Below are 26,102 nucleotides of genomic sequence, written 5' to 3' on the forward strand. Positions count from 1 at the left end.
CTATACACCTCAATGAAAAAATTATATACAGACATGCAATGGTCACCATTCGATACTCCAGATAATTAAATTTAAACTGCAGACACAAAACACTGTAATTCATATCCCCAGAGACTCAAGAAGCTATTGCAATCACACAAAAATGAATGCTGTGAGAGAAGTACCAATAACAAGAAAGAGTTATGAAGAGAGGCCCCATGGAATGATGGCTGTGCAGAGGCCAAACAAGCAATAAGCCGGACTGGAGCAAGTGAGAGGACAGAGGACCAGAAGACAGAAGGGTGCCGGACAAAAGGTTTACACGTTTGATACTATGCTTGAAAAGCTGGAAGACAGGGATGCCATGAAGACACACAATGCAAGAAAAAACGAAAGGCCATTATAGAAACTCCAGAAAAAAACAAAAGACTCTATAAGAAAGAAAATATAATCATTTGTATTATACTGGCTCTACTATTTGGTCATAATAGGGGTAGAAAGTTTTGCAAGCCTTTAGTTGACAGAACAATAAATGAAGGCATATTATCTCAATTTACAAAGATAATCAATATAGGAAGGAAAAAACCTCATGATATAACTATTGGAGAATAGGAGGGTTCAAGTAGGAATGGTGGGGTACATGAACTGTTACTTAACTCACAGCACAAAGTTAATAGATAATATCTGTAATTGGTAAATCAATAAATACCATATTATTTAGAAATATGGAAGCAGCAAAGTAACTGAAACTAGAAGAAGTTAAAAATTATTCCCTCTAGGAATTTTAACTATGTGTTTTATTATTTTAATAAATTTAAAAAACACATTTTAAAAAAAGGAGTGAAAAGAACACTCTAAATCCCATAATGTGATCCCAACTACCATCAGACACTTGCCTCCACTTTGATGGCACACCGTCCGATGGCCCGCACAGCCTTGCGAACAAAGTCAACATCCACCTCTGTGGCATATTCCTTTAATTCTGCCAGAACCTGTTAAAAATCCAGGAAGTGAACAATCAGTAAGGATTCTCAAACAGCAATTTCATGGCCTAGCAGCTTCTGAAGGCCAGACCTTAAGATCTAAGTGATTTATAAACTTGAATCTGCTTTAAGGCTGACCTGAGCAATGTTGGCTTGGGATGCTAAACGAATCATGATGTCCAGTTTCTCTAGTTTAACATAGATGGGATCATTGTACTTCACAAAGAAGACTTTGATTTCCTGTTTCAAGATTTCAGGCCTGTGGTACACAGAAACACATGATAAGGAAGGCGAGATGTAAAATGATATATCCTTCTAAGTCTGTATGAATATCTAATCTGTGCTCCAGCCACTTCACCCCACTCGCCAAACCTCACACACTTCCTTTATACCCCTCTAGCCAGTTTCTCATTTGGCAGACAATTTTTAAGGGCTAGGGTACATATTGCTAAGAACTGCTGGAAGAACAACAATCTGGCTCTAAACTATGGCCTAAACCATATGAAGTAGGCACTAGCTGGTACACTATCAGGAGGCTCATGAGAAAACAAACTAAGCTGCAGAGCAACACCAAGTGTTTACCACAGGAACACTCCAAAAGCAACTGTTAGCCTCCTGATCCTGGCCAAGCTGCTCTGCCATACAACATTTTCATTTCCATATATTAAAAAGAACTTGATAATGGCCTCTGTAATATCGGTATTATTAAGCTTAATTCAAAATCACAAACACTGTAATCACCAATTCATTGTTTCCCAACCTTTTCTGGACAATTAGATTGATATTCCTCAGGGCGACGTACTGCACCTCTGGCTCCCCAGACAGCAAAGTGACAAGTGGAGGGGCCAACTTTTTCAGCAGCATGTTGTAGTAGTCAGAGTCCTTGGGTAACAACTCCAGAAACTTCATTAGGACTTTTACCGCTGAAAGCACCACTGCTGAGTTGGCATGAGATAGCCGGGGAGTCACACGCTCACAGATGCTGAGGGCAGAAAAGGAAAATTAACATCTTGAATTATAATTTCTTTGCTCAATCCAGCCCATAGCGTACTGTGTCAGAGTCCCATGGCCCAAGTATCAAGAAACTAGAGAATCGGTTAGAAAACTCAAAGCTCCATGTGTAGACAAAACTGGGATCCTACACTGCAGAAGCTTCATTCCCAGCAAACTACAGACAGAGCAGGGAAATCAGAAGACTTCAGGAAACCAAAATAAGGGATGCTCAAACTGGAAGGAAACTAGGCAATACCCCAAACACTTGAGGCTCACACCATTTACCCTCCTGTTTTACAGTCTTCTCCATCTCCCCATATTACACAAGGGCTCCCTGCCTTTGGTTGAGAGAACCCATTTCTCCTCAACCTACAGGATGTCAAATTAAGTTCTGAGAGTTACTTCATAGTGAGAGATATCAACCGTGACTGAAGGTTTCATAAGATGCAGGAGGAGGTGAGTTGAGCAGGAAAACAAGACAACGCCTTACCTTCATGATAATAAGGAAATCTCTGAAAGGCTTTTTAAGTAACAGAACACCACTGCAATATTCTCCCAAACCCTTCCCCCGTTCTCCTAGCCCCTGCCTACCTACACTTAAAGGTCTCACTAAATCTTGAGTATGTAATTATCTGTTGAGGGTTCTTCAGAAATTAACCTAATTTTGATAGCTCTTGGGCAACTGAGAGGCTAAGTGATTTATATTCAGTTAAGGATTCAGGATAAGTAAGTGGGGTTTCTCTCCCTTCCTCCAGTATCTAACTGGCTGACTCCCTGATTTCCCTCAGGTCTTTATACAAATGCCACCTTCTCAGCGACCTTCCCTGACTACCCTTTTACAAAATACAATTCCTCATCCCCAAATGCCCAGCATTTCTTAGATCTCCTCCCTACTTTATATTTCCTGTTAGGGCTTATCATCCTCTGACATATTATATATTGTATTATATATACTTTTGCCCCATCCCTCAGAATAAGTGTTCCATGAGGGCTACGATTCTTTTTTTTTTTTTTTTTAAGATTTTATTTATTTGACAGAGCGAGAGAGATAGCAAGAGCAGGAACACAAGCAGAGGGAGTAAGAGAAGGAGAAGCAGGCTTCCCACCAAGCAGGGAGCCCGATGTGGGGCTCGATCCCAGGACCCTGGGATCATGACCTGAGCTGAAGGTAGACACTTAATGACTGAGCCACCCAGGTGCCCCAAAAATGAAAAACTTTTTAAAAGCAAGCAGGGCTACGATTCTGTCGATAGTATATCCCCAGGGCCTAGAACAATGCCTGGCATGCAGCACAGACTCAATAAATATTTGCTAAGTGAATGTACAAATAAGTGTGAGATGTCACTGACCAATAAAAAATAAAATTCTATATAAAGGTCTTTCCATAAGATATTTGTACTTTTTTTTTTTTTTAAGATACTTGTACTTTTGATAATGGAAAGAAACGATCAGGGTGAGCTTTAGTTAGGTTCAGAGGGAACAATTTCCCAGACAAGTGAAGAGAACTTACGTTATGGTAACTTGAGCTTCAGCCAGGCAAGAAAGGTTCCTATCTACCATAATTAAAATACGTCAACTTTAACAAAGAGCCAACAGTTCTTCCGAAGTACTTTACCTAGTACAGTGCCTATATATACAGAACGCGCAATAAAAACTGGTGGTAATTCCAACTCTGTAAACTAAAATGTGTGTAGGTGCACATGAAATTTAATAGTCAATTTGTGAAGGTCAAAGACAATTTATAACAGTGAACTTGGTAAAGGGCTGAGAAGAACAATCCAGGGGTGCCTTCCAAATTCTTTTCCAAATTCAAACTGACGTGATTTCTGTATCTAATGAAAGACACCATACGTTTTGCGGGCTTCAGTACATTTTCTCTACTACTGAATTACAGGTATAGTTCAGCTCAGTAACTAGTATCAAGCCACTTACTATGTATCTAATAGAATAAAAAGTTTGTCACTACGATGGGACACTCAAAAAACCTTTGTGTGCCAAATGGCCAGAAATTGCTGTATGGGGGATGTGGGACAACCACGATGAGGGATATTTTAGCAGAAGGTAACTGTAGTATTCAAACAAGAAATGAAAAATACACATCTTTTAGGAAGAGCTATTTTTGCATGGTTCAATCCACCACCTAAAATGTTCCTAAATCCAGTGAGAAAATACCACAGGGATAGCAGTATCTACCCCACAAGCCACTCATCTTTGCCAACACAAGAGACCCTTATTCTTTTTTTTTTTTTTTTTAAGATTTTATTTCTTTATTTGACAGAGAGAGACACAGCGAGAGAGGGAACACAAGCAGGGGCAGTGGGAGAGGGAGAAGCAGGCTTCCCACTGAGCAGGGAGCCCAATGCGGAGCTTGATCCCAGGACCCCGGGATCATGACCTGAGCCGAAGGCAGACGCTTAACGACTGAGCCACCCAGGTGCCCCAAGAGACCCTTATTCTAATACAGACAGTAGAACTTATTTAAATAGGCAAGTCTCCCAGATACTATCCAGGAAAACAGAACTGACCTCTGAGCCTCCCGGTCATCTTTAGGGTTGTAATTAGACAGGCAGTCCAAGATGAAAATCTGGCCCCATTCAGTGCACTCATTCAGGGCTGTCAGCAGCTTATTAATGTTCTGTGGGTTCAGATCAAGTAGGTTGCTGTTTGGGTGAGATTCACTGATTTCAGATAATGCTGCTACAGCATTAGCCACCACCTGGGAAAGAAACAGACATGACCCTGATTTAGCAAGAACAGTACAATTATAAACAAATACTTAATCTTCTCTGGATCACTTCATAGATCTCAACTCATAACCATTCCTGAACATTTTACCTAGTCAGCTAGAAACATAAACTGCTTTCAAAACATGTATTAAACCACCAATGATGGCCTATATAGCTTCCTGGTGGTGAGGAACCCAGAATTAAAACAATTCGTTTATTAGCAGATAGTCACACATAATTTACCATTAAAACAATAATTTTAATAGTATTCAACCCTATCATTAGAATCAAGACATATGAACAGTTTTAAGATCAATGAAGTTTAAACATGTACATTAGCCCGGCAAAGGACCAAAAGTTTTAGAGCTGTTTGGGCATGTATGGGGCGGGGGGGCTGATACTGTCAATCATGTCATGAGTCTCAGAGTAAGAAAATGTGAGCTTGAAACCTTAGTTCACTACTGAATGACATGCTGGGAGATGTTCCTCATCTGAAAACTGGGAATAATTTAATCCACCTCATAGAATAGTTTTAGTTTAAGGATCAAATCAAAAAAACACATGTATAAGTGCTTTCTATAAAGCTTTAGGCAAATTTTAGGTGGTACTATTACCATAACTCATCAAGAGTTGCACTAAGTTGCACAGTTTTTCACATTAACATCTCTGAAACTGAGATGCATTTTATAATCAAAGGCATGTCAGTTGAGGGTGCCTGGATGGCTCAGTCAGTTAAGCATCCGACTCTTGGTTTTGCCTCAGGTGGTGATCTCAGGGTCATGAGATTGAGTCTGTGTGGCCCTCCAAACTCAGTGCGGAGTCTGCTTAAGACTCTCTTTCCCTCTCCCTCTGCCCCTCCCCCGCCAATGCTCACATGCGCACTCTCTCAAATAAATCAATCTTAAAAAAAAAAAAAAAAGGTATGTCGGTTTAATAGGAAGCACGTTTCTTTCCAAGCAATACAGAAAATAATAATGCATCTTATAATCAATGCCATCTCAGAATCAATGAAATACAGTACCTCAAATACGATCTTTCAGGCAGTATGATATGTGAAAAACTGCTACCGAATATAAGAAAGTACACTTGTGGGGCGCCTGGGTGGCTCAGTCAGTTAAGCAACTGATTCTTGATTTCAGCTCAGGGCATGATCTCAAGGTTGTGACATCAAACCTTGTGTCAGGCTCCACACCAAGCATGGAGCCTGCTTAAGATTCTCTCTCCCCCTCTACCACCCCTACCCCCACTCACATGAGTGCACTCCTTCCAAAAAAAAAAGAAAGAAAGAAAAGGAAAAAAAAGTACAACTGCATCCTGACTTACAGATCTGGGAATCCACGTTACAAGAAAAAAAGTAAACACTCTTTATGAAAATTATAGAGTATTTCTGATATAACTAATACATTTACAGTCAATGACGTTTAAAGTAATTTAAAAATTGCAAAAACACCCAAAATAAAACACGCATACATACAAAGAAAACTATCCTATGGCCCTATACAAGTGAATCTTAAAGCCACATTTTTTTTAACGTAATCTCTATGCCCAACGTGGGGCTTGAACTCAGCCCCAAGATCAAGAATCGCATGCTCTACCGACTGAGCGAGCCAGGCACCCCGAAAACCACATTTCACAGTGAAGCTCCGAGAAGTTACTAAAGACCAGCAAGGTAAGGCTAAATATAAATATTCTCTAAGTATCAGTGAGATGTGATAAGAGATAGCAGCTTCAGTAATTACACACATTAAAATGTTCTCAAAAACATCAACTCATTTCTTAATTCTTACTGAAGTGCCTTGCTAAAAGCTTGAGAAACTAAGAGTTGTATAATTATCCTTTCGCCAACAAGTGAAGAAACATAATAGCCACAATTCAGCTACTGATTTTAGTAGCCACCTTATCTGAGTAGTCTGTAGATTATCCCAGAAGATAAATGTCTAGAGAATATGATTTTTTTAATCAAATAATACACTTATGACAATATTCATCATTATGTAAAAGGTATGATGTCACAGGGTGCCTGGGTGGCTCAGTCAGTTAAGCGACCAACTCCTGGTTTCAGCTCAGGTCATGATCTCAGGGTTGTGGGATTGAGCCCCGAGTCAGGCTCCTCGCTCAGTGCAGAGTCAGCTTGGGATTCTCTCTCTCCCTCTCCCTCTGCCCCTCTCCCCACTCGCATGCACACGCTCTCTCTCAAATAAATCTTAAAAAAAAAAAGTATGATGCTATGAATGGAATCATCTTGAGCTATAATTTAGTGATCATAAAATTCTAAGATGAAAAATCAAAGGCTCCCTTGTTAAGTCTGATTATAGATAGAATATTACTGTTATTAAGAAAAATCAGGAGAATTTTCTAGTCCACCTACCACATGGTACCATGTATAAAGTTCTTTTCTGACTTCATTTTTGTTTGCTATCATCAAGCATGGGATTTAGTGACAAATAAAAGGCATAAAGAGTGAAATACTAATCCCCTGCATCATCTCAGGTGCTTTACATGCAGGGAAAAGAGATTCCCCACATCCTATACACCTGATAGATCTGATTATGGTATAAAGGATCAAATATTATATGGGAAGACCAAATGCCTGTTTTCAAATATAACTGCCACCATAGGCCCAATCTTAGTTACTGGCTGTCCAAGATAAAAGGTCCTACTACAACTTACCATTTCTGCCAGTTAAATTATTTTAATGTAGGGCGCCTGGGTGGCTCAGTTGGTTAAGCAACTGCCTTCGGCTCAGGTCATGATCCTGGAGTCCCAGGATAGAGTTCCGCATCGGGCTCCCTGCTCAGCAGGGAGTCTGCTTCTCCCTCTGACCTTCCTCCCTCTCATGCTCTCTTCTCTACCATTCTCTCTCTCTCTCAATAAATAAATATCTTTAAAAATAAATTATTTTAATGTTAAAAAATTATATGTTAGATATAAAGTCTGTTAATAGGAAATGTAGAAAAAGAAAAGGTCAGAATTGAGGGAATTAAAAAAAAGCAATGTGGAGGAAAGAGAACAGAAGGATGCTGAACAGAATGAACAATTAGAATTCCTCTGTCATTACCATAGGCAATTGGAAATTAAACTAAGTGTATAAATGTGGCTAATGAAGTATATGTTCTGGTGGCAAAACAGGCAATTTCCGCTTGTTATCACATTAAAACAAAAAAGGAAATAGGGAAAAGTAAATCTAATTAAAAGATCCAGAGACCAGATTACAGGATTATGTTTATAAAAGCCTGCATTGAAAAAAGAGATCACTGCCAAACAGCTACTGAGCCAATGGCCAACTAGAGAAAAACGCATCCCCAATAACAAAATTCTGTTCCTCTAAAACTTCAAGTTCCTTCTCTTCTACCTTTCCACTTTTATCTCCTAATCCTCACAGGTTGTTATGATTTCAGAAACATATGAAGGTGGGCCCATAGGGACTGCTTAGTGTTCTCCTGGTCTCATCCTAATGGAAACTTAAAATAAGCTAGTCACACTGAATCTAAAGTAGACAGAGAAAAAAGACTGACTTCAAGACGGCAACTGGGTGGTTAGGGTATATAGGCAACTCACCTGTCAGTGTTTATGCTCTGTTTCTTTGGAATTTTGTATTATGTACATAGCACACATACTGTTTATTTCTAAAAATAAATTCTAAAAATAATAGATTGAAACTTAAGATTTACTTCCTCTTTCTATTACGACTTCTCCCAACAATAATTCAGTATCATAAAGAACAAATCTAACCCCTGCAGTAACTGCTTTAATATACCTGTGTATTAAAACAAAGGTTATGTCTCTTTCACTTGAACCATCACTTTGAATTTGAACTAAGATTCACATGCATAACATTTCTCCCCTAGAAAACTAGCATTTCTCTTAGGAAACATTGCCAGAAAGAGAACAAGAACCTTTAACTACAATCTCAAAAAAAAAACAAAAACAAAAAACTACAGTTCTCAAGTCTTTTTTTTTTTTTTTAAGATTTTAAGTAATCTCTACACCCAACATGGGGTTCGAACTCACAACCCTGAGATCCAGTGTAGCATGTTCCACCAACTGAGCCAGTCAGGCACCCCAGAAAGGAGTTTCCAAAGAAGTTTTGCTTAAAAATGGATTTATGAACTGAGGGTTCTAGAGGGGAGGGAGGTGGGGGGATGGGTTAGCCTGGTGATGGGTATTAAAGAGGGCACGTTCTGCGTGGAGCACTGGGTGTTATATGCAAACAATGAATCATGGAACACTACATCAAAAACTAATGATGTAATGTATGGTGATTAACTTAACAATAAAAATTTTTTTTTTTTTTATTTGAGAGAGGGAGAGAATGAGAGATAGAGAGCACGAGAGGGAAGAGGGTCAGAGGGAGAAGCAGACTCCCTGCTGAGCAGGGAGCCCGATGCGGGACTCAATCCCAGGACTCCAGGATCATGACCTGAGCCGAAGGCAGTCGCTTAACCAACTGAGCCACCCAGGCGCCCAACAATAAAAATTTTTAAAAGTGGATTTATGAATAGGGTTTCTTAAATGAGTTTTCTCAATACATCAGTTGATTTATAAAAAGTTGGCATCTAGGTTATAAAGGAAAACATATATACCGTAAAAAAAAAGTTTCTTTTATGCATCTTGCCTCCCAATTATGGTGTTTCTTGGGGAGGCTGCAACTAAACATTCCTCCTCCCTACTCCACCACTGTAGACCTAATATGTATACTTTATACAGATATTAGACACAAACATCTATACACATACTTATGTACAAAAGCATACATATATAGATGCATATAAAATCATGCATATAAAATGCCCCGTTCCCGGGGCACCTGGGCAGCTCAGTTGTTAAGCGTCTGCCTTCGACTCAGGTCATGATCCCAAGGTCCTGGGACTGAACCCTGCATCGGGCTCCCTGCTCAGCAGGAAGCCTGCTTCTCCCTCTCTCACTCTCCGAGCTTGTGTTCCCTCTCTCGCTGTGTCTCTCTCTGTCAAATAAATAAAATCTTAAAAAAATAAAAATAAAAAATAAAATCACATTCCCTACTAGACAAATGTTTCTCTGCCTTAACTACAGACTTCTCTTCAATGTGATAGTTCCTTATGGACCCTTGGAGTCCGTTGAGTTTTTTTTTTAAAGTAAGCAATTTGTGATTTACTTTATACTCTATCTAATACAGAAGGCTGTACAAAGAGATAAAAGACAGTAACTGCTAAAACATATTGAACACTTACTATGTGCCATTAATCCTCACAGCAACTGAGGTAGTTGCTATCAAAATCCACTTATTACAGATAAGGAAACAGGGTTTTGTTTTGTTTTTTTAAGCCTTATTTATTTATTTACTTATTTGAGAGAGAGTGTGCCTGCACAAGTAGGGGGAGGGAGAGGATCTCAAGCAGACTCCCTGCTGAGTGCAGAGCCCAATGCAGGACTCAATCACAGGATCCTGAGATCATGACCTGAGCCAAAATCAAGAGCCAGATGCTTAACTGACTGAACCACCCAGTCACCCAAGGAAACAGGCTTTAAAAATGAATTTATAAATCAGTTTAGAGAAGTTAGTGACTTGCTTAGTAAATGGCTAGAAAGGGATAGTGCTTGACTATGAGCTAAAGGTTTGTGTCTGATTCCAGTTTCTGAGTACTCATCACTCTGCCTCTAGTATTTACAGAAGTGCCAAGAACTGCGAACTCCAGCTGGCAAAAAGGGAAAGAAAAATCAGAGCTGGGGGAGGATAATATAATCAAAACATTATTTCCAGGCAAAGGTGACATACAGATTTAGACAAGGAGAAAAATGTATTCTTCTACTTTATATATTTCAGAGATAATCCGATCCTGACAGCTCCTATATTTACTATCCAGCTATAAAATCTGATTTATGAAGCTACCCCTATCTGATATGCACCAATTGTGAGGACATAAATTTGATCTTCTTAAAAAAAAAGCAAGCTGGAGCTGCAGATATCGTTAAAATAAAAATGATCCTGTAAAAAAGTACTCTAGAAGGGAAATGAAGATCTACAGAAGGACTGGAGTGTCATAGACAGAAGCTCCTTTGTAAGAACTCTCCCACCCATTTCCCCGTCCCTTTGAATGACTTTCATTCTGCACCTCCATTTCCATACCCTCAGAACCCAAGAGAGAATTCACTTTCCAGTACAGTGACTTCCCCCTATTAACAAATTACTACTTAGAGGACTTTCATTTCCAGCAATGACCTTCAAGGTCACACACTCCGAAAAGACTTATACTTCAGTTTTCCTGTTCAATTTACAATCCTTTGGGCTGGTACCCCTAAAGACTTAATTAAATCAAGTGAAAGCGGAATAATTGACCAAAATTATTATGCTGAAATATATAGGTGGTACATATTTTATCCTCTTAAAAATCAGCAACATTAGGACTCTCGCTTTCTCCTTCACAGAGCTGCCCCAAATGAGGTATTAAAGCACCAGGCAACATGTATTTGTTCTAAGCATGTTTCAGTCGTTATTGGCTCCTTAAGGACACAATGACTATGTGGTACCAGTTAATTTTTTTCCCCTCAAATAAGTAAAACTTAAAGCTCATACTTTAATCCAGCACACATCCAGAATGCCAGCAGATAATATGCCAACTATATTACGTTCTATAATGTGCCATCTTTCCCCCTCTTCCTCCCAGGAATAAGAAAGTTGAGTCAACATAGCTCATTATGACAAGAAGGTCTGAATACATGGTAACAAGATTTACAAATAAGACTCAGTAAAATTCATTACTTAAAGTGGCTTAAGATACAATCCGACAAAATGCAAAGCCAAAACACTACAATACAAGCAGGTATCTACAAGTAGACAAAAGGCACTCCTAACAACCAGAGTTACTTCGCCCACAAACCCTAAGATTATACCAGAGCAAGCTGCAACATGAACAAAACAAAAATTTATTATCACACCACTTATTAGCTCCCTTTTGAGAGCAAAGTAATCCCTGCCACAGTAAGAGTCTTGAGATCATCTTAAAGGGGACACTAAGAAAGGAATGAGCTGTGATCTTTTGGGGCACTATGTACAACAGATCCAGTTTTCCAGAAGTTGCTGATGAAAACTGCTTTAAAGGTTTATTCTTGAGGGGCACCTGAGTGGCTCAGTTGGTTAAGTGTCTGCCTTTGGCTCAGGTCATGATCCCAAGGTCCTGGGATCAAGCCCTACATCAGACTCCCTGCTCAGCGGGGAGCCTGCTTCTCCTTCTCCCTCGGCCATTCCCCCTGCTTGTGCTCTCTGGTCTCTCCGTCAAATAAATAAATAAAAACTTAAAAAAAAAAAGGTATATCCTTGAATAATTACCTTTTTAAAAGTAATTCTGCAATGATGTAGTAAGTAACACTGTAAATATACCTAGGTTCATTTGTGGGTAAGCTGTTCTCAGAATTACCCTAAAAAGGGCGCCTGGGTGGCTGTCATCAGGCGTCTGCCTTCGGCTCAGGTCATGATCCCAGGGTCCTGGGATCGAGTCCCGCATCGGACTCCCTGCTCGGCGAGAAGCCTGCTTCTCTCTCTCCCACTCCCCCTGCTTGTGTTCCTGCTCTCTCTCTCTCTCTGTCAAATAAACAAATAAAATCTTTAAAAAAAAGAATTACCCTAAAAAACAATGGCTGGTTTTAAATAACATATACAAAAAATTAAATCTTTTAAAAGTAAATTTGCAATGGAAAGATTAACCCTTCTAAAATTATTAATATCCAACTCCACAATGACTATACAATATAGACAATAAATAGTAGTTATCTTATGAAGGGCTTCCTCTATACCATGTTTAAGATTAAGTGCTTTGCACCTCAATGAGATACCACCTCACACCAGTCAGAATGGCTAAAATTAACAAGTCAGGAAACGACAGATGTTGGCGGGGATGCGGAGAAAGGAGAACCCTCCTACACTGTTGGTGGGAATGCAAGCTGGTGCACCCACTCTGGAAAACAGTATGGAGGTTCCTCAAAAAGTTGAAAATAGAGCTACCCTACGACCTAGCAATTGCACTGCTGGGTATTTACCCCAAAAATACAAATGTAGGGATCCAAAGGGGTATGTGCACCCCAATGTTTATAGCAGCAATGTCCACAATAGCCAAACTATGGAAAGAGCCAAGATGTCCATCAACAGATGAATGGATAAAGAAGATGTGGTATATATATGCAATGGAATATTATGCAGCCATCAAAAAGGGGAAATCTTGCCATTTGCATCAGCGACATGGATGGAACTAAAAGTTATTATGCTGAGCGAAATAAGTCAGAGAAAGACATGTATCATATGATCTCACTGATATGAGGAATTTTTTTTTTAGATTTTATTTATTTATTTGAGAGAGAATGAGATAGAGAGAGCACAAGAGGGGGGAGGGTCCAAGGGAGAAGCCGACTCACTGCTGAGCAGGGAGCCCGATGCGGGACTCGATCCCGGTACTCCAGGATCATGACCTGAGCCGAAGGCAGTCGCTTAACCAACTGAGCCACCCAGGCGCCCTGATATGAGGAATTCTTAATCTCAAGAAACAAACTGAGGGTTGCTGGAGTGGTGGGGGGTGGGAGGGACAGGGTGGCTGGGTGATACACTGAGGAGGGTATGTGCTATGGTGAGCACTGTGAATTGTGCAAGACTACTGAATCACAGACCTGTACCTCTGAAACAAATAATACATTATATGTTAAAAAAAAAAAAAAGGGAAGATAGTAGGAAGGGAAAAATGAAGGGGGGGGAATCGGAGGGGGAGACGAACCATGAGAGACTATGGACTCTGAGAAACAAACTGAGGGTTCTAGAGGAAAGGGGGGTGGGAGGATGGATCAGCCTGGTGATGGGTATTAAAGAGGGCACATACTGAATGGAGCACTGGGTGTTATACGCAAACAATGAATCATGGAACACTACATCAAAAACTAATGATGTAATGTATGGTGATTAACAATAAAAAAAGAAAATATGTAAACAAATTAAAAAAAAAAGATTAAGTGTTTGCAAGCCCTCTATCCTTCAATGTTCACAACAGTCCTACAATAGAAGTATTATTTACTACCTTCACTCTGTAGATGAGGATACTAAGAAGTTTAGGGAGCTAAGAAATGACAGAACCAGGGGTGCCTGGGTGGCTCAGGTGGTTAAGCAACTGCCTTCGGCTCAGGTCATGATCCCGGAGTTCTGGGACTGAGTCCCACATCGGGCTCCTGGCTCAGTGGGGAGCCTGCTTCCCCCTCTGACCCTCTCCCCTCTCATGCTGTTTCTCACTCTCTCTCTACCAAATAAATAAATAAAATCTTTTAAAATAAAAAAAAAAAAAAGAAAGAAAGAAATGACAGAACCAGGACACAAACCCAAGTCTTTCTGGCTCCAGAGTCTGAGTTTTAACCACTATGCTATATAGTACTGGAGCGGGGGGGAGTAACATTTTATAATTACAAAGCACTTTTCTGTTTTTGAGATACTTTTCAAAAAGAGGGAGTCAACTCTTTATAAAAAGAAGTGATTAAATGCAATTTGGTATTTTGGATTGAATCCTAGAATAGTAAAAGGACATTTGTGTTGAAACAGGTGAAATTCAAATAAAATCTGTACTCTAGTTAATAATAATGTACCAATGCTAATTTCTTAGTTTTGACAAATGTGCCATGGTTATATAAGATGTTAACATTAAGTGAAACTGAGTGAAGAATATATGAGAACTTTCTGTACTATTTTTGCAACTTTTCTGTAAATCTAGAATTATTCCCCCCAAATGAGATTAAAAAAAAAACTTTAAGTTGGTAATAGTTTACACAATAAAAACTGATAATGAATTTTTTAAAAGAAGTGAGAATCACAGAAAGATTTCCAAAGTTTATTATAAAGAAAAACAAAAACATCTGCTTCTCCAGTAAGCAGAGACACAAAAGAATTCAGATCGACCGGTGGGAAATTCAAGAGCTGGGCAGTCAGCCTTATATCAAAGCAGCCTTCAATGATTCTACTTACTCCATCCCTGCAGAAATTAATGGCAGATCCTCTTTTAGTACCAAATATAACATTACTCACTGGGGGGAACCCAGACAAGACTGAATATATTACCTGCCACATTACTGTTATTAAGTGCCTACCACATACTGACACTCTCACACACACCTAAAATTCTACCAGCTCTACAACTCCTTTATGGACTTCTGGCATGAAGAGCATTATCCAGGTCTAACTTCACTTACGTATGAAATTTTACTTTAAAACTCTCCTACTTAATATACACTGAGAGAAAAGAGAAATCATTAAAATAATAAATTAAGTGAGGTCATTGTGTTTTTCTATGTGTTCTAGGCCTATCTTTAATAGAAAATTTAACATAGCCCACAAGGACATCATTTATATTTGGATAAAAATCCCTGCATTTACAAAATGATCTAGAGACTTGAGTTTTCCAATACATATCATCTCAGATTGACAACAAACCACAACACAAGTTTCTAAGGCCTAAATGAAAACTATAATGATCAGAAAGTACGCAATGTTAGCTCTGTTCCTCCATAGCTACAGTTTATTAAGCATTTACCAAATATCAGGCATTAAATTTTTAAATTACTCTTCATATTCAAAATAATCAAGTAAAGTAGGCATTATTACATTCATTTTACAGATGAGGAAACTGAAGCTCATTTTAAATAACTTGCTCAAGGCCATGTTTCTAGTGAGCAGCCACACCCAGACTCACAACAGCTGCCACTCTGGCCCTCAAGGCCACATACTAGCTTCATAATCCAAATTCTTGCAATTTAGCACTACTGGACTTGGGGATGGATAACTGTTTGCCGTAAGGGGCTGTCCTATACACTGTAGGATGTTTAAAGTATCTCTGGACTCTACCTACTAGATGCCAGTAGCACCTTTCCCATTAGTTGTGACAACCAAAAGTGTTCCCACATATTATCGAACATCCCCTAGGGAGCAAAATCGCTCCCCATTGAGAACCACTGCCATGATACCACGCTGCTTCTACATGCTGGTGTTGGGGATGGTCACCGAAAAGATGTGACCGCCAATAGACCTGTGAGCTGGGACCCGGCCCTTGCCTTGGAGGCTTCTCATCCTATGCCTGTCCTTGGAATGGGATTCTGCTTGTCTTTCACCTGGCATACATGACTGAACCCAGTTAAGGCCTCTTTATAAACTTTTAAGATTTGGCAGGCAGGGGGCACCTGGGTGGCTCGGTTGGTTGGGCGACTGCCTTCAGCTCAGGTCATGATCCTGCAGTCCCAGGATCGAGTCCCACATCGGGCTCCCTGCTCGGCGGGGAGTCTGCTTCTCCCTCTGACCCTCTTCCCTCTCGTGCTCTCTCTCTCTCATTCTCTCTCTCTCAAATAAATAAATAAAATCTAAAAAAAAAAATGTTTAAAAGATTTGGCAGGCAGGGGTGGGTCAGATGGTTAGGCATCTGCCTTCGGCTTGGGTCATGGTCCCAGAGTCCTGGGATCGAGTCCCGCATCAGGCTCCCTGCTCCTTGGGAGCCTGCTTCTCCCTCTGCCTCTCTCTCTCTCCCTCTCTCTCTCCCTCTCTCTGTCTCTGAGTAAATAAATAAAATCTTTAAAAAAAAAAAAGGATTCGGCAGGCAGGTGGTGGGGATCCATGCTGTCTTGCTTTTGCCCAACGCAAGCCTTGTATGTAAGCTCTCTTTGCTTATTAGAACTGCCACCTACCAACCTGGAGTAGCCTGCCTCTTTCTCTGGTCTCTCTCTGCCCTCTGCATAAAAGGGGCTGCTTTCAGATTACACCAGGGAAGCTCCCAGGAGGGTTACAAACCAACAGCTGGCTAGCATACAGTTAAAGTATACACTTTTTCTGAGAAGAGGTTATTTTTCATAAAACAGCTTTCTAGAATAAGTTCCAATCAAAAGAAACTGGAGGTTTTAACTAGAACCTTTGCAAAAGGCTATTGTGGGTCAAGCTGAGGCAATTCTGAGAACATACTCCTTGTCCAGAACACTCAGCAAACAGAAACAGGTTTTTTACTTATTTAGTACTTTGTGCTTTGGCAGACAGGTGCAGAGCAGTGCAAGAGGGCTTCCTGGGGGCAGCTCTGAGAGTGATGGAAGCAGAACTGAGAAGGTCTGGAAGACAGAGATCAAAGGGATAAAGTCCCTAAGCCAACGGGACTCAGAAGAACAGAGTTCACAAACAAAAGCAAACACTGCTCAGGGAAGGCTGTTGAGAAAGTCTCCGGAGTGGCAGACTCTAGCATGAACATGTTAACTGGAGTCAGAATACCTCAAAAGCCTCAGAGGGAAAAAGCTACAGAATAGTCACTATCACTCAAAAACACTTTTTTTTCTCGTAAACATACACTTAGTGGAAATTTTAAAAATTCTGACATCTGTGAAGAAATCACGGGAGCTATTTTCCTGTAGCTCCCAAGTGGTTCCTCATGCTGAATACAGGTTTACTTTCGAAATAACAAATAATAAAATCTGCATCTGAAAATAAGTTTGGCTCTAATTCTCTCAGAAAAGACTGTACTATATGAGTTTATACAGCTATCAAAGGAATCGGGACATTTTAATTTAATATTGTAGCCTAATGTCTACTTCATGATTACAGGATCAGCAGCCATCACTCTCGTGAGCTCCCGTCAGCCTAGTACTTGAAGATGTGCTTTTTTATGCAACAGCTCAATAAATACTCCCAACACCTGTCTACGATGGCTCCCCTCATTCAACAGAAGAGGGAACAACCCAGGGAAGCTGAGCTAGAATTTAACAGAGAATTTTTTTTTTACTTCAAAGTTTATCTTTTCTCTTTCAAATAGTATTTCACTGAAAGACTGCCCTAACTGGTATAAATGGCATAACTGCAGGAAAATGAGGTGTGAATTCCCCTCCCCCGCAAAAGGGAATGAGAACATATTAAAGTTCTCTTACTGGCAGCAAGGTACACTACCGCCAAGAACCAGCCTGAGATCCACATAACACCAAAAGTATGTAGATCTTGATCAACATTCTCCTCTCAGATTTCAAACTCACTTCGGCAGCTGTTCCTGTGCTCTCACAGCTAGGATGCCCTTCTGAAGTGAGCCATGAGAAAATTCCTAAGGCAGAACCCCTTGGAAACTGTTGTTTGTTTTGCAAGAGATTCTAATATTTGCTGGTGCAATGCTGCCACCACGTGGAACAACTTCTGAAAAAGTGGAACAAAATGACTCCTCAAGAGCAGTGAAGAGGACTCCTACCCATCATCGGAGTAAGAGGACTCAGGATTTCCACAGTAAAACAGATCATTAAAGGCCTTCACATGTTCAAAATTTTAACCATTTTGAGAAAATCAAACAGTTCTAAATGTGTATGTGTGAATATACATACTTAATCCTATCGTATACACACATCCATGAAGGCAGTGACTAGTAATGGGTATTGGGACTCAGGACTAGGTTAGAATCCTGGCTACACTACCACTAGCTGTCTGACTTTGGGAAAACCTTGATCTCTAATATGGAATAACCCCTGCTTCACTGGAAAGATATGAGGACTAAGTAATACACTGTAACTAAAAGCTTCTATCTGGCATAGGATGCAATTAAATTTAAATTCCCTTTTTCCCAGGGACACATGGTCATCATAAGCCTTAGGAACTTCTTAGGTGTTTTAGCTACTACACCTTAATTCATGCACTCCTCTGTTCCCTATCAACAGTACCTGACCCAGCTGACAAAAAAGGAAAATCAGTGGTCTAAATGTTAGTTTTAACACTTTTTGGTAAAGAGCAGGACATACGGTTTGAGATGAAAAGTATGGGTTCAAGATGAAAAGTAGGCGTGTATGTCTGCTGGCTATCTTAATCCAAGCTTTTCAGTTCTTCACTAAAACAAGCATGAAGAGTTTAAAAAACTGATTTGAATGTAAGCCCAGGATAAGAATAGGGCAAGCAAGGCACAAATTTAAGGAGGCACCCCACTTTCAGGCTTGTGCGGGTACAGAGTTGACACCTGAATGTGAGTACCACCTTAAATTTTGCACCCTGTGTGCCTTGTTAGTTATCAGTTGAACAGTATCAGGGAAAAGTTCTGCACTAGAAATCTGACAAGAATCAGAAAGATTTTCTATTTAGAGGGCAATAGGTCCAAAGGTAATTAATGCTGATACCTGCTCTAGGAAAACTGGCAATAAACACAGTAAAACTACAGTCATTCCTGAAACAGTCTCTCAAAATCTACCAATTAACCTTAAATATTCTCTAAAAGTTTTCTCAAAGATAACTGTGAAAGTCCCTCCAAATCACCTCCTGATTTGTTGTGTAAAAACAGGTTAAGAAATTTTAAGAGCAGGGTGCCTGGGTGGCCCAGTTGTTAAGCATCTGCCTTCAGCTCAGGTCGTGATCCCAGGGTCCTGGGATCGAGCCCCGCTTCGGGCTCCCTGCTCCGTGGGAGGCCTGCTTCTCTCTCTCCCACTCCCCCTGCTTGTGTTCCCTCTCTTCCTGTGTCTCTGTCAAATAAATAAAAAAATCTTTTTAAAAAAAAAATTTTTAAGAGCATTATAGTTTATTATAATGTTATATTACATTCAAAAAGACCCATTGACGTGCTGCCCGTTTAAATTCCGTATATGTAGATATGGCGTGGGAGAAAACAGCTAAAAACAAGACTGGCACGTGTTGATAATGATTGATTGAATATGGTGATGGTAAATGGGTTCATTTTATTTATCTACTGTTTTCATTCACTCTAATTTTGAATGTTTGAAAATTCCCATAAGAAGTATAAATAAATATATGTATAAGTACATGTATTATTTGAAAGTATGGTGGGCTGGACAAAAACCAGCCCCTCCTCCACAATGAAAACTTAAAATAAGTCAAATTAGGCTTGTTCCAGATCGTGTCATCCTCTCAACTGATCTGGAAAAAAATCTAAGCGCTTGGGTACAACAAACAAAACAAAAAACCTCTTTACTAAACCATTAGATAGCCCCTATCCCTGACCATCTAATTTTATAGGTTCTATTCTGAAGAATTTACATTGGCATAAAAATGCCTTTTCCTCCCCAAACTGGAATTACCTATGAGTTAGAACTCATTTTCACCTCACTCCACTCCACATTCTTAGCCCCACTGAGTATTTGAGTGCATGATATCCCATTCACCTGGAAGCCTGAAACCTGGAGCATGGAGCCCAAACTCTAATCTTCTCATTTGTCCTCAAGTAGAACATTTCAAAGACAGGTGCTCAGGGTAACAGTGATTCAAAAGCAACACCAAAACACAACTTGGGACCAGTTAAACATTCTATAAAATAGATACTAATGCCTTATGACTTTCTTTCTTTATGGAATTAAAAAAAAAAAAAAGGTGCCACATGGTCCTACTGGAGGGAAAAAAAAGGAAAGGTTGACTCTTCTAATACTGGTGGTGATACCTATCAGAAGTCATGGTTTCAGCACATACACACCCACACCAGTTTCTGTGCCCAGAAGGTAGCTATAAGATTCCTGATGGTAGGGGCGCCTGGGTGGCTCAGTTGGTTAAGTGACTGCCTTCGGCTCAGGTCATGATCCTGGAGTCCTGGGATCGAGTCCTACATCGGGCTCCCTGCTCAGCGGGGTCTGCTTCTCCCTCTGACCCTCCCCCCTCTCATGCTCTCTCTCTCTCTCTCTCTCTCATTCTGTCTCTCAAAATAAATAAATAAATAAAATCTTTAAAAAAAAAAAAGATTCCTGATGGTAGTACAATAGCACCTTAAAAAAAAAATGTGGCTTGCTTCATCCTTTGACCTTGATACTAAACTTGACGGATAATAAACAGAAGCCAAGGCTACTCAAAGAATAAGAGGAACCAAATGAAATATCAAAGCAGAGATCTGAGCACATGATTCGCAAGTGAGAAACAATGTCTATTTCAAGGCAAATTCCAAGTCTATTTCAAAACGTTCAACAAAGAAAGTATTCAGAGGTGATCCACTGATTAACTCAAAGTTATTCACCTCCAAGTAAACAATGCATTAGGAGAAGAAGTGGCCATATCCCTCCATCTTCTCAATAATGGTACCTAGTGATCAATCACTCCATTCAAATGAGCTCCAGTTACTAGCACAGTCAACATACCACTTTCTCCCCTTCATTATATGGACAAAGGTAAAAATATTAATAAGAGAAATAAAAGGCCCCCAAACTTTAAGGTATTATGTTCTAGCTGCCAAACATTTAGAACATAAGTTGGCAAAAAGAATTTGTCCTAGAATTTTCCTGAAGAAGAATACATTACAATAATCAGGCACTAAATATAACTTGGTTTCTATTCCCACACTACCAGAAAAGACCACAAACATCTAAAGAAATTATCTTTTTAAAACTGATATAAATTTAAGGTAAAACCCTCTTAAAAAATGATGAAAGAACCAGTTTCTGAGCAAATACAGGGTAGGTATGATACAAAGGTTTGCTTTAAGACCCTTGTATTTTAGTACTTGGTTTTCATTTCAGAAAACACCTACTGTGTGAGGACACACAGAATTCATGTTTCTCATAGCTAACCTATGTTTCAATGCCCGAAACGTTTGTTTTAAACATGCTTTTTAAAGGAACCCACTGTAAGTACTGCTCTCTTTATAAAAGCAGAGGTTTATTACCATTGGATTTGAATCTGCTATGAGATCCCGCAGAGAATCCAGAAATCCCTGATCTTCCACCATTTGGGCATTGATATCATGGAGTTTTGCCACACAGACTGCTGCTGTTTTCCGAACATAGGGATCTTCATCCTTCAAGCACTTGCGGAGAGGCTCACAGAGATATTCTGTAATCTTGTCCACCCGGATGCACCCCATGGTCCTGACTGCTAAGGCCCGAATTAGAGGATTGGGATCTTCACAGTCCTAAAAAAAAAAAAGAAAAAGAACAGAAAGGAAGGAAGAAAGGAAGGAAGGAAGGAAGGATGAATCATTGACAACTACAGGTGTACATGGTGACTAAAAGTAAACAGTCTAGTTTCTATAAACCACAAAAGAATATTTCCTTAATGTAAGCTTCCAGTTATATTCTACATCAGAACACTCATCTCCCATGCTATTGTTTCCTAAGTACAAATCTTAGTTGCCTATTTAAGAGCTTAGGTTAGGAATTCATTTAACTGTTTTACAAGCACAATGAAAAAATGCCCAGCAGGATTCATTCCAGGACTAGGCAGAAGCTTAGTAAGCTGGTATTACCATCCCCTTGGCCATTAGTGAACATGCCTTAACAACAGGGAAAAAATGAGGAATTGGAAAGATGTGTCCTACTCCAGAGTCAGGCTCCAAATACCAAGCAGAAAGAAAAGAGGGCTGGACTTTCTGGGGTCTATAGCCAAGAAAGCATAGGAAAAGAGAAATTGGTTTAGGCCTGATCTAAGTTTCTAGAGTTAAACAGCAGAGAGGGCCCTCTGGGGTACATTCTTTTTTTTTTTTTAAATGAGGGGTTTATTTTAAAATAATCTCTACACACAACATGGGGCTCAAACTCATCACCCCAAGATCAAGAGTCGCATGCTCTACCAACTAAGCCAGCCAGGCACCCGAACACTCTCCTTTATTAGCAAATGCTTCCAAATACACTACAAAGAGAACACTCCTTAAATTGCCCTACATTAAAAAATTTCTTTAAACGTTATAAACCTATGTACATGCTAACTTCCAAAAAACATAAACTAAATTATCTTCCCAATGATGTAGCCCATCTATGAACCACCACACAGAAAGAACGAAATGTCGTGGGGTGCCTGGTGGCTCAGTCGTTAAGCGTCTGCCTTCGGCTCAGGTCATGATCCTGGCCAGGGTCCTGGGATCGAGCCCCGCATCGGGCTCCCTGCTCCGTGGGGAGCCTGCTTCTCCCTCTCCCACTCCCCCTGCTTGTGCTCCGTCTCTCGCTGTGACTCTCTCTGTCAAATAAATAAAATCTTTAAAAAAAAAAAAAAAGAATGAAATGTCATGTTCTCTGATTCTGTACTATGTAGCTAAACATAGGAAGAGAACAAAAAGTCCATGAGAAGAAAGCATATTGTTTATTTTTCAAAACAGTCTAATAGAAGCTAATTTTAGAAATGCTGTTTTTGTTTTTTTAATGGAGACTAAATTTCTGAGAGAAAAAACACTAGTTAAAAAAAGATACATATTAATAGAAACAATCTCATTATTATGTCTATCAAATCTAATGACAGGAAAAATTTGACTGCATATTCAATAGTAAGAAATTTTTTAATAGTCAATTTTTTTAGGATGTGACAATGGTATTGTAGTTATATTTAAAAAAGAAACCTTGGGGCGCCTGGGTGGTACAGTCGGTTGAGCATCGGACTCTTGGTTTCAGCTCAGGTCATGATCTCAGGGTTGTGAAATCGAGCCCTGAGTCTGGCTCTGAGCTCAGCGTGAAGTCTGCTTAAGACTCTCTCTAATTCTGCCCCCGACTCCCCTCCAACCCCACACTCCCCGCACACGCACTCAGTCTCTCTCAAATAAATAAATCTTAAAAGAGATCTTATTCTGACAAATGTAAGGATGAAATGATTCTCCATCTTTATGATGTTTGGGATTTGCTTTAAAATTATCCAGTAAGAGAAGGAGTAGGAGTTAGGAAAGCATGTATGGGGAGAATAAATTAAATAAGAGTGGTCATGGGTTGGTAACTACTGAAACTACAAGATGGGGATTTAGGAATTTATAATACTATTTCCTCTACTTGAATATGTTTCCATAATAAAAAAAAAAAATAATCAAGTGTTAAGACCTATTAAGTAAAAAAAACCAGAAGTAGTCACTCCTGCAGTTTCCACTACTTCCGACCCATAAGCATAGTTTCTCCAAAGATAAAACTTTAGCTAAAGCCCAGGTTGTCAGCCTGGGAAGGTAAAACACTGAGGTTTCTTCACCTGGCTTTCTTCTCCCATCTGGCAAGGATGCACCAAAACCAGCTAACAGAAGGCTCTCCATATGGTTTGAACTGGAGAACGAATGCTGGCATAAAGAATGCTTAAAAACATCAACACTCCTAGTCACTGCCAGTACTTCTCTAGAGGTCCTCTTTTGGAACAGAGGTGGCTTATTTGCAATGCAGACGTTAACTATATCAAGACACACTTCTGAAAAGGTTACTTGAGGTAGATGAGAATGGTCTTGAGTTCCTTGGGGGGGAGAGATGTTACCTTCACAAAGCTGTTGACAGCCATGATGGCCATGTCTGGCTGACTCTTGGCGTAGTTCATCAAATAGAGATAAACAAGCTTCTTTAATTCCAGGTTGTCAGTTTGCATACAGTTCACTACATCTGGAAAGAGAGAACTGAGAAGAGAGGAGAAAAGAGAAAAGGAAAATGAATAGATGTTGGTGCCAAGCTACTGGATCGAACATGAAGAAATGGCCTTATTTTACAAAGTGATCTGATGCAAGGAAAGATGTCCCCACAGTGATAACAATTAACACTGAAATGAATTTCTAAAGAAACTATAGTCCTGGTCCCAAGAAGGTCTCTAAAAATAGATTTAAGAAACTTTTCATTATGAAAATTTTCTAACAAAAGTAGACAGAGCAGTATAATGAACCCAATGTATCCATCACCCAGCTGCAAAGAAGCTTAATACACATCCAATCTTGTTTCATACAGATCCTCAATCCATTCTTCCTTTCCCCATCCCTATCCCATCTAATTGCTATGGATTTTTTTTTTTAAGTAGGTTCCACCCCCCCACATGGAATGGGGCTTGAACTCACAACCCTGAGATCAAGACCTGAGCTGAGATCAAGAACTGGACACTTAACTGACTGAGCCACCCAGGAGTCCCTGCTCTGGATTATTTTTAGCAAAATCCTAGACATCATATAATTTCATACATATTTTAGGGCATATTTTTAGGAATCTTGTTTTAAAAAACACAATCTTTATCACACACAAAAATTAATAGTAATTCTACATATCAATTCATTGCAGGTTCAAAGCACTATGGTTGCTATACTTTTAAATGTTCATATTCTTCTATTCTTGGCCAGTGGGAACTTAGCTAGCTTCTGAGTCCCTGTGATGCAATCCTGCATTTTCACCAGTTTCCTCACTTTCTGGTAAGACACGATGCTCTATGCAGGATTACTAGGTATATTTCTAATCTCACAACTGAAACCAATCATTTTTCTAGGGAGTCCTGATTCCCTTCTAGAATTTATTCTTAATGTTACAAACTCAGACAAATGAAAATCTGAGTGTCCTCCAATATAAAAGGAGTTTACACTTTTCCCAAGTTCAAGTCATTTCATGATTTACTACTCTCTTATAAAGCCAAAGGAGAGTGGCTTTAGTTTGGAATGGCTTCCAAACCATTAGTTTGGAAGGATAGCTTATGATTTGCCGTTCTGTTACCATCTATCTCAGAGGTTGGCGGACATTTTCTGGGAGGGCAAGAGAGTAAATACTTTAGGCTTAGCAGGCCAAGAGGCAAAAAAGTTGAAAATATCATATAAGTAATTATATAACAAGAGAGAAACCAATTTACCACCATTTGTTGATGAAACTTAAGCATAATATTTTTGTACTACAGATCTAATGAGAAGATTAAAATTTTGGGGGGGATAACATTTTGTTTAATTGGGGTTAAATAAGAATACCTTATTAATTCTTAATTAATTCTTAATAAGAATCTCTATTTTTTCTGCTTCTTTGAGCTATCTAGGCACGGTACATATCCCATCTCCTCCAAGAAGGTTCTTCAATTGTTCCTATTTACATAGATCTCTCTTTTACAGAACTCTTATTGCCTTTAATATATACATTCTAGTACCTAATTATAAAGCTGTATTTTATTATTCCCTAATTTGTCAAACTTTGGGTCTCTTCAACTAGATAGTAAGTGTAATGAAGGCTGAGAGACATCTACTATCCTTCTAAAATTACAATATGTGGAACAGCGTAAGTACAAGATAAATCATCAGCAATTAACAGATTAACAAGTAGTATTTACCAAGCATACAAATGGAAACTCAAAGAGGTTTAACTTTTCTAGGATATAGAAATAATCCTGGTGAGAACACAAAAGCCCCACTAATGAAGTATGTTGACTTTTACCAGTTCATCAGTACCGATGCTCTCAATCCAGATTTATTCCTCGGCAAAAATAGCCCATCAGTGACTAGATCAATCCTGGGTAGGAAAACCATGGCCTGTCCATCAAATACAGCCCACCACTACTTTTGTATGAGCTGTAAGCTAACAGTGGTTTTTAGGTGAACATTTAAAACTCATATGATGATAGAGAATATTAACTTTGGACCCCAATTAAACAAAATGCTATCCCCCCAAAAAGAATTCTAATCTCATCAGATCTGTAGTACAGAAATATTATACTTAAGTTTCATCAACAAATCGTGGTAAATTGGTCCCTCTCTTGTTATAATACTTTCAATTTTTTTTTTGCCTCTTGGCCTGCTGAGCCTCAAGTATTTACTCT

At 39.4% G+C, this 26,102-nt stretch overlaps 1 protein-coding gene across 4 annotated transcripts in view; it reads right to left on the bottom strand.

Annotated features, from left to right (window-relative positions):
• The window catches only part of AP2B1 (adaptor related protein complex 2 subunit beta 1), a 122,156-nt gene that overhangs the window by 81,483 nt on the left and 14,571 nt on the right, over positions 1 to 26,102 (bottom strand). For all 4 annotated transcript variants that reach the window (XM_028108999.2, XM_028108996.2, XM_028108998.2 and 1 more), the window contains 6 exons: positions 23,814 to 23,949; positions 21,268 to 21,513; positions 4,481 to 4,671; positions 1,723 to 1,944; positions 1,101 to 1,221; positions 876 to 971 (listed from right to left, as the gene is read on the bottom strand). In XM_028108999.2, coding sequence (XP_027964800.1) covers positions 876 to 971; positions 1,101 to 1,221; positions 1,723 to 1,944; positions 4,481 to 4,671; positions 21,268 to 21,513; positions 23,814 to 23,949 — 1,012 coding nt within the window. The remainder of the gene's footprint in view (positions 1 to 875; positions 972 to 1,100; positions 1,222 to 1,722; positions 1,945 to 4,480; positions 4,672 to 21,267; positions 21,514 to 23,813; positions 23,950 to 26,102) is intronic.

Source organism: Eumetopias jubatus, unplaced genomic scaffold (assembly GCF_037043125.1).
Source record: "Eumetopias jubatus isolate StellerSeaLion01/CBP00866 unplaced genomic scaffold, mEumJub1_p1.0 scaffold_10, whole genome shotgun sequence".
In the NCBI taxonomy this organism is placed as follows: domain Eukaryota; kingdom Metazoa; phylum Chordata; class Mammalia; order Carnivora; family Otariidae; genus Eumetopias; species Eumetopias jubatus.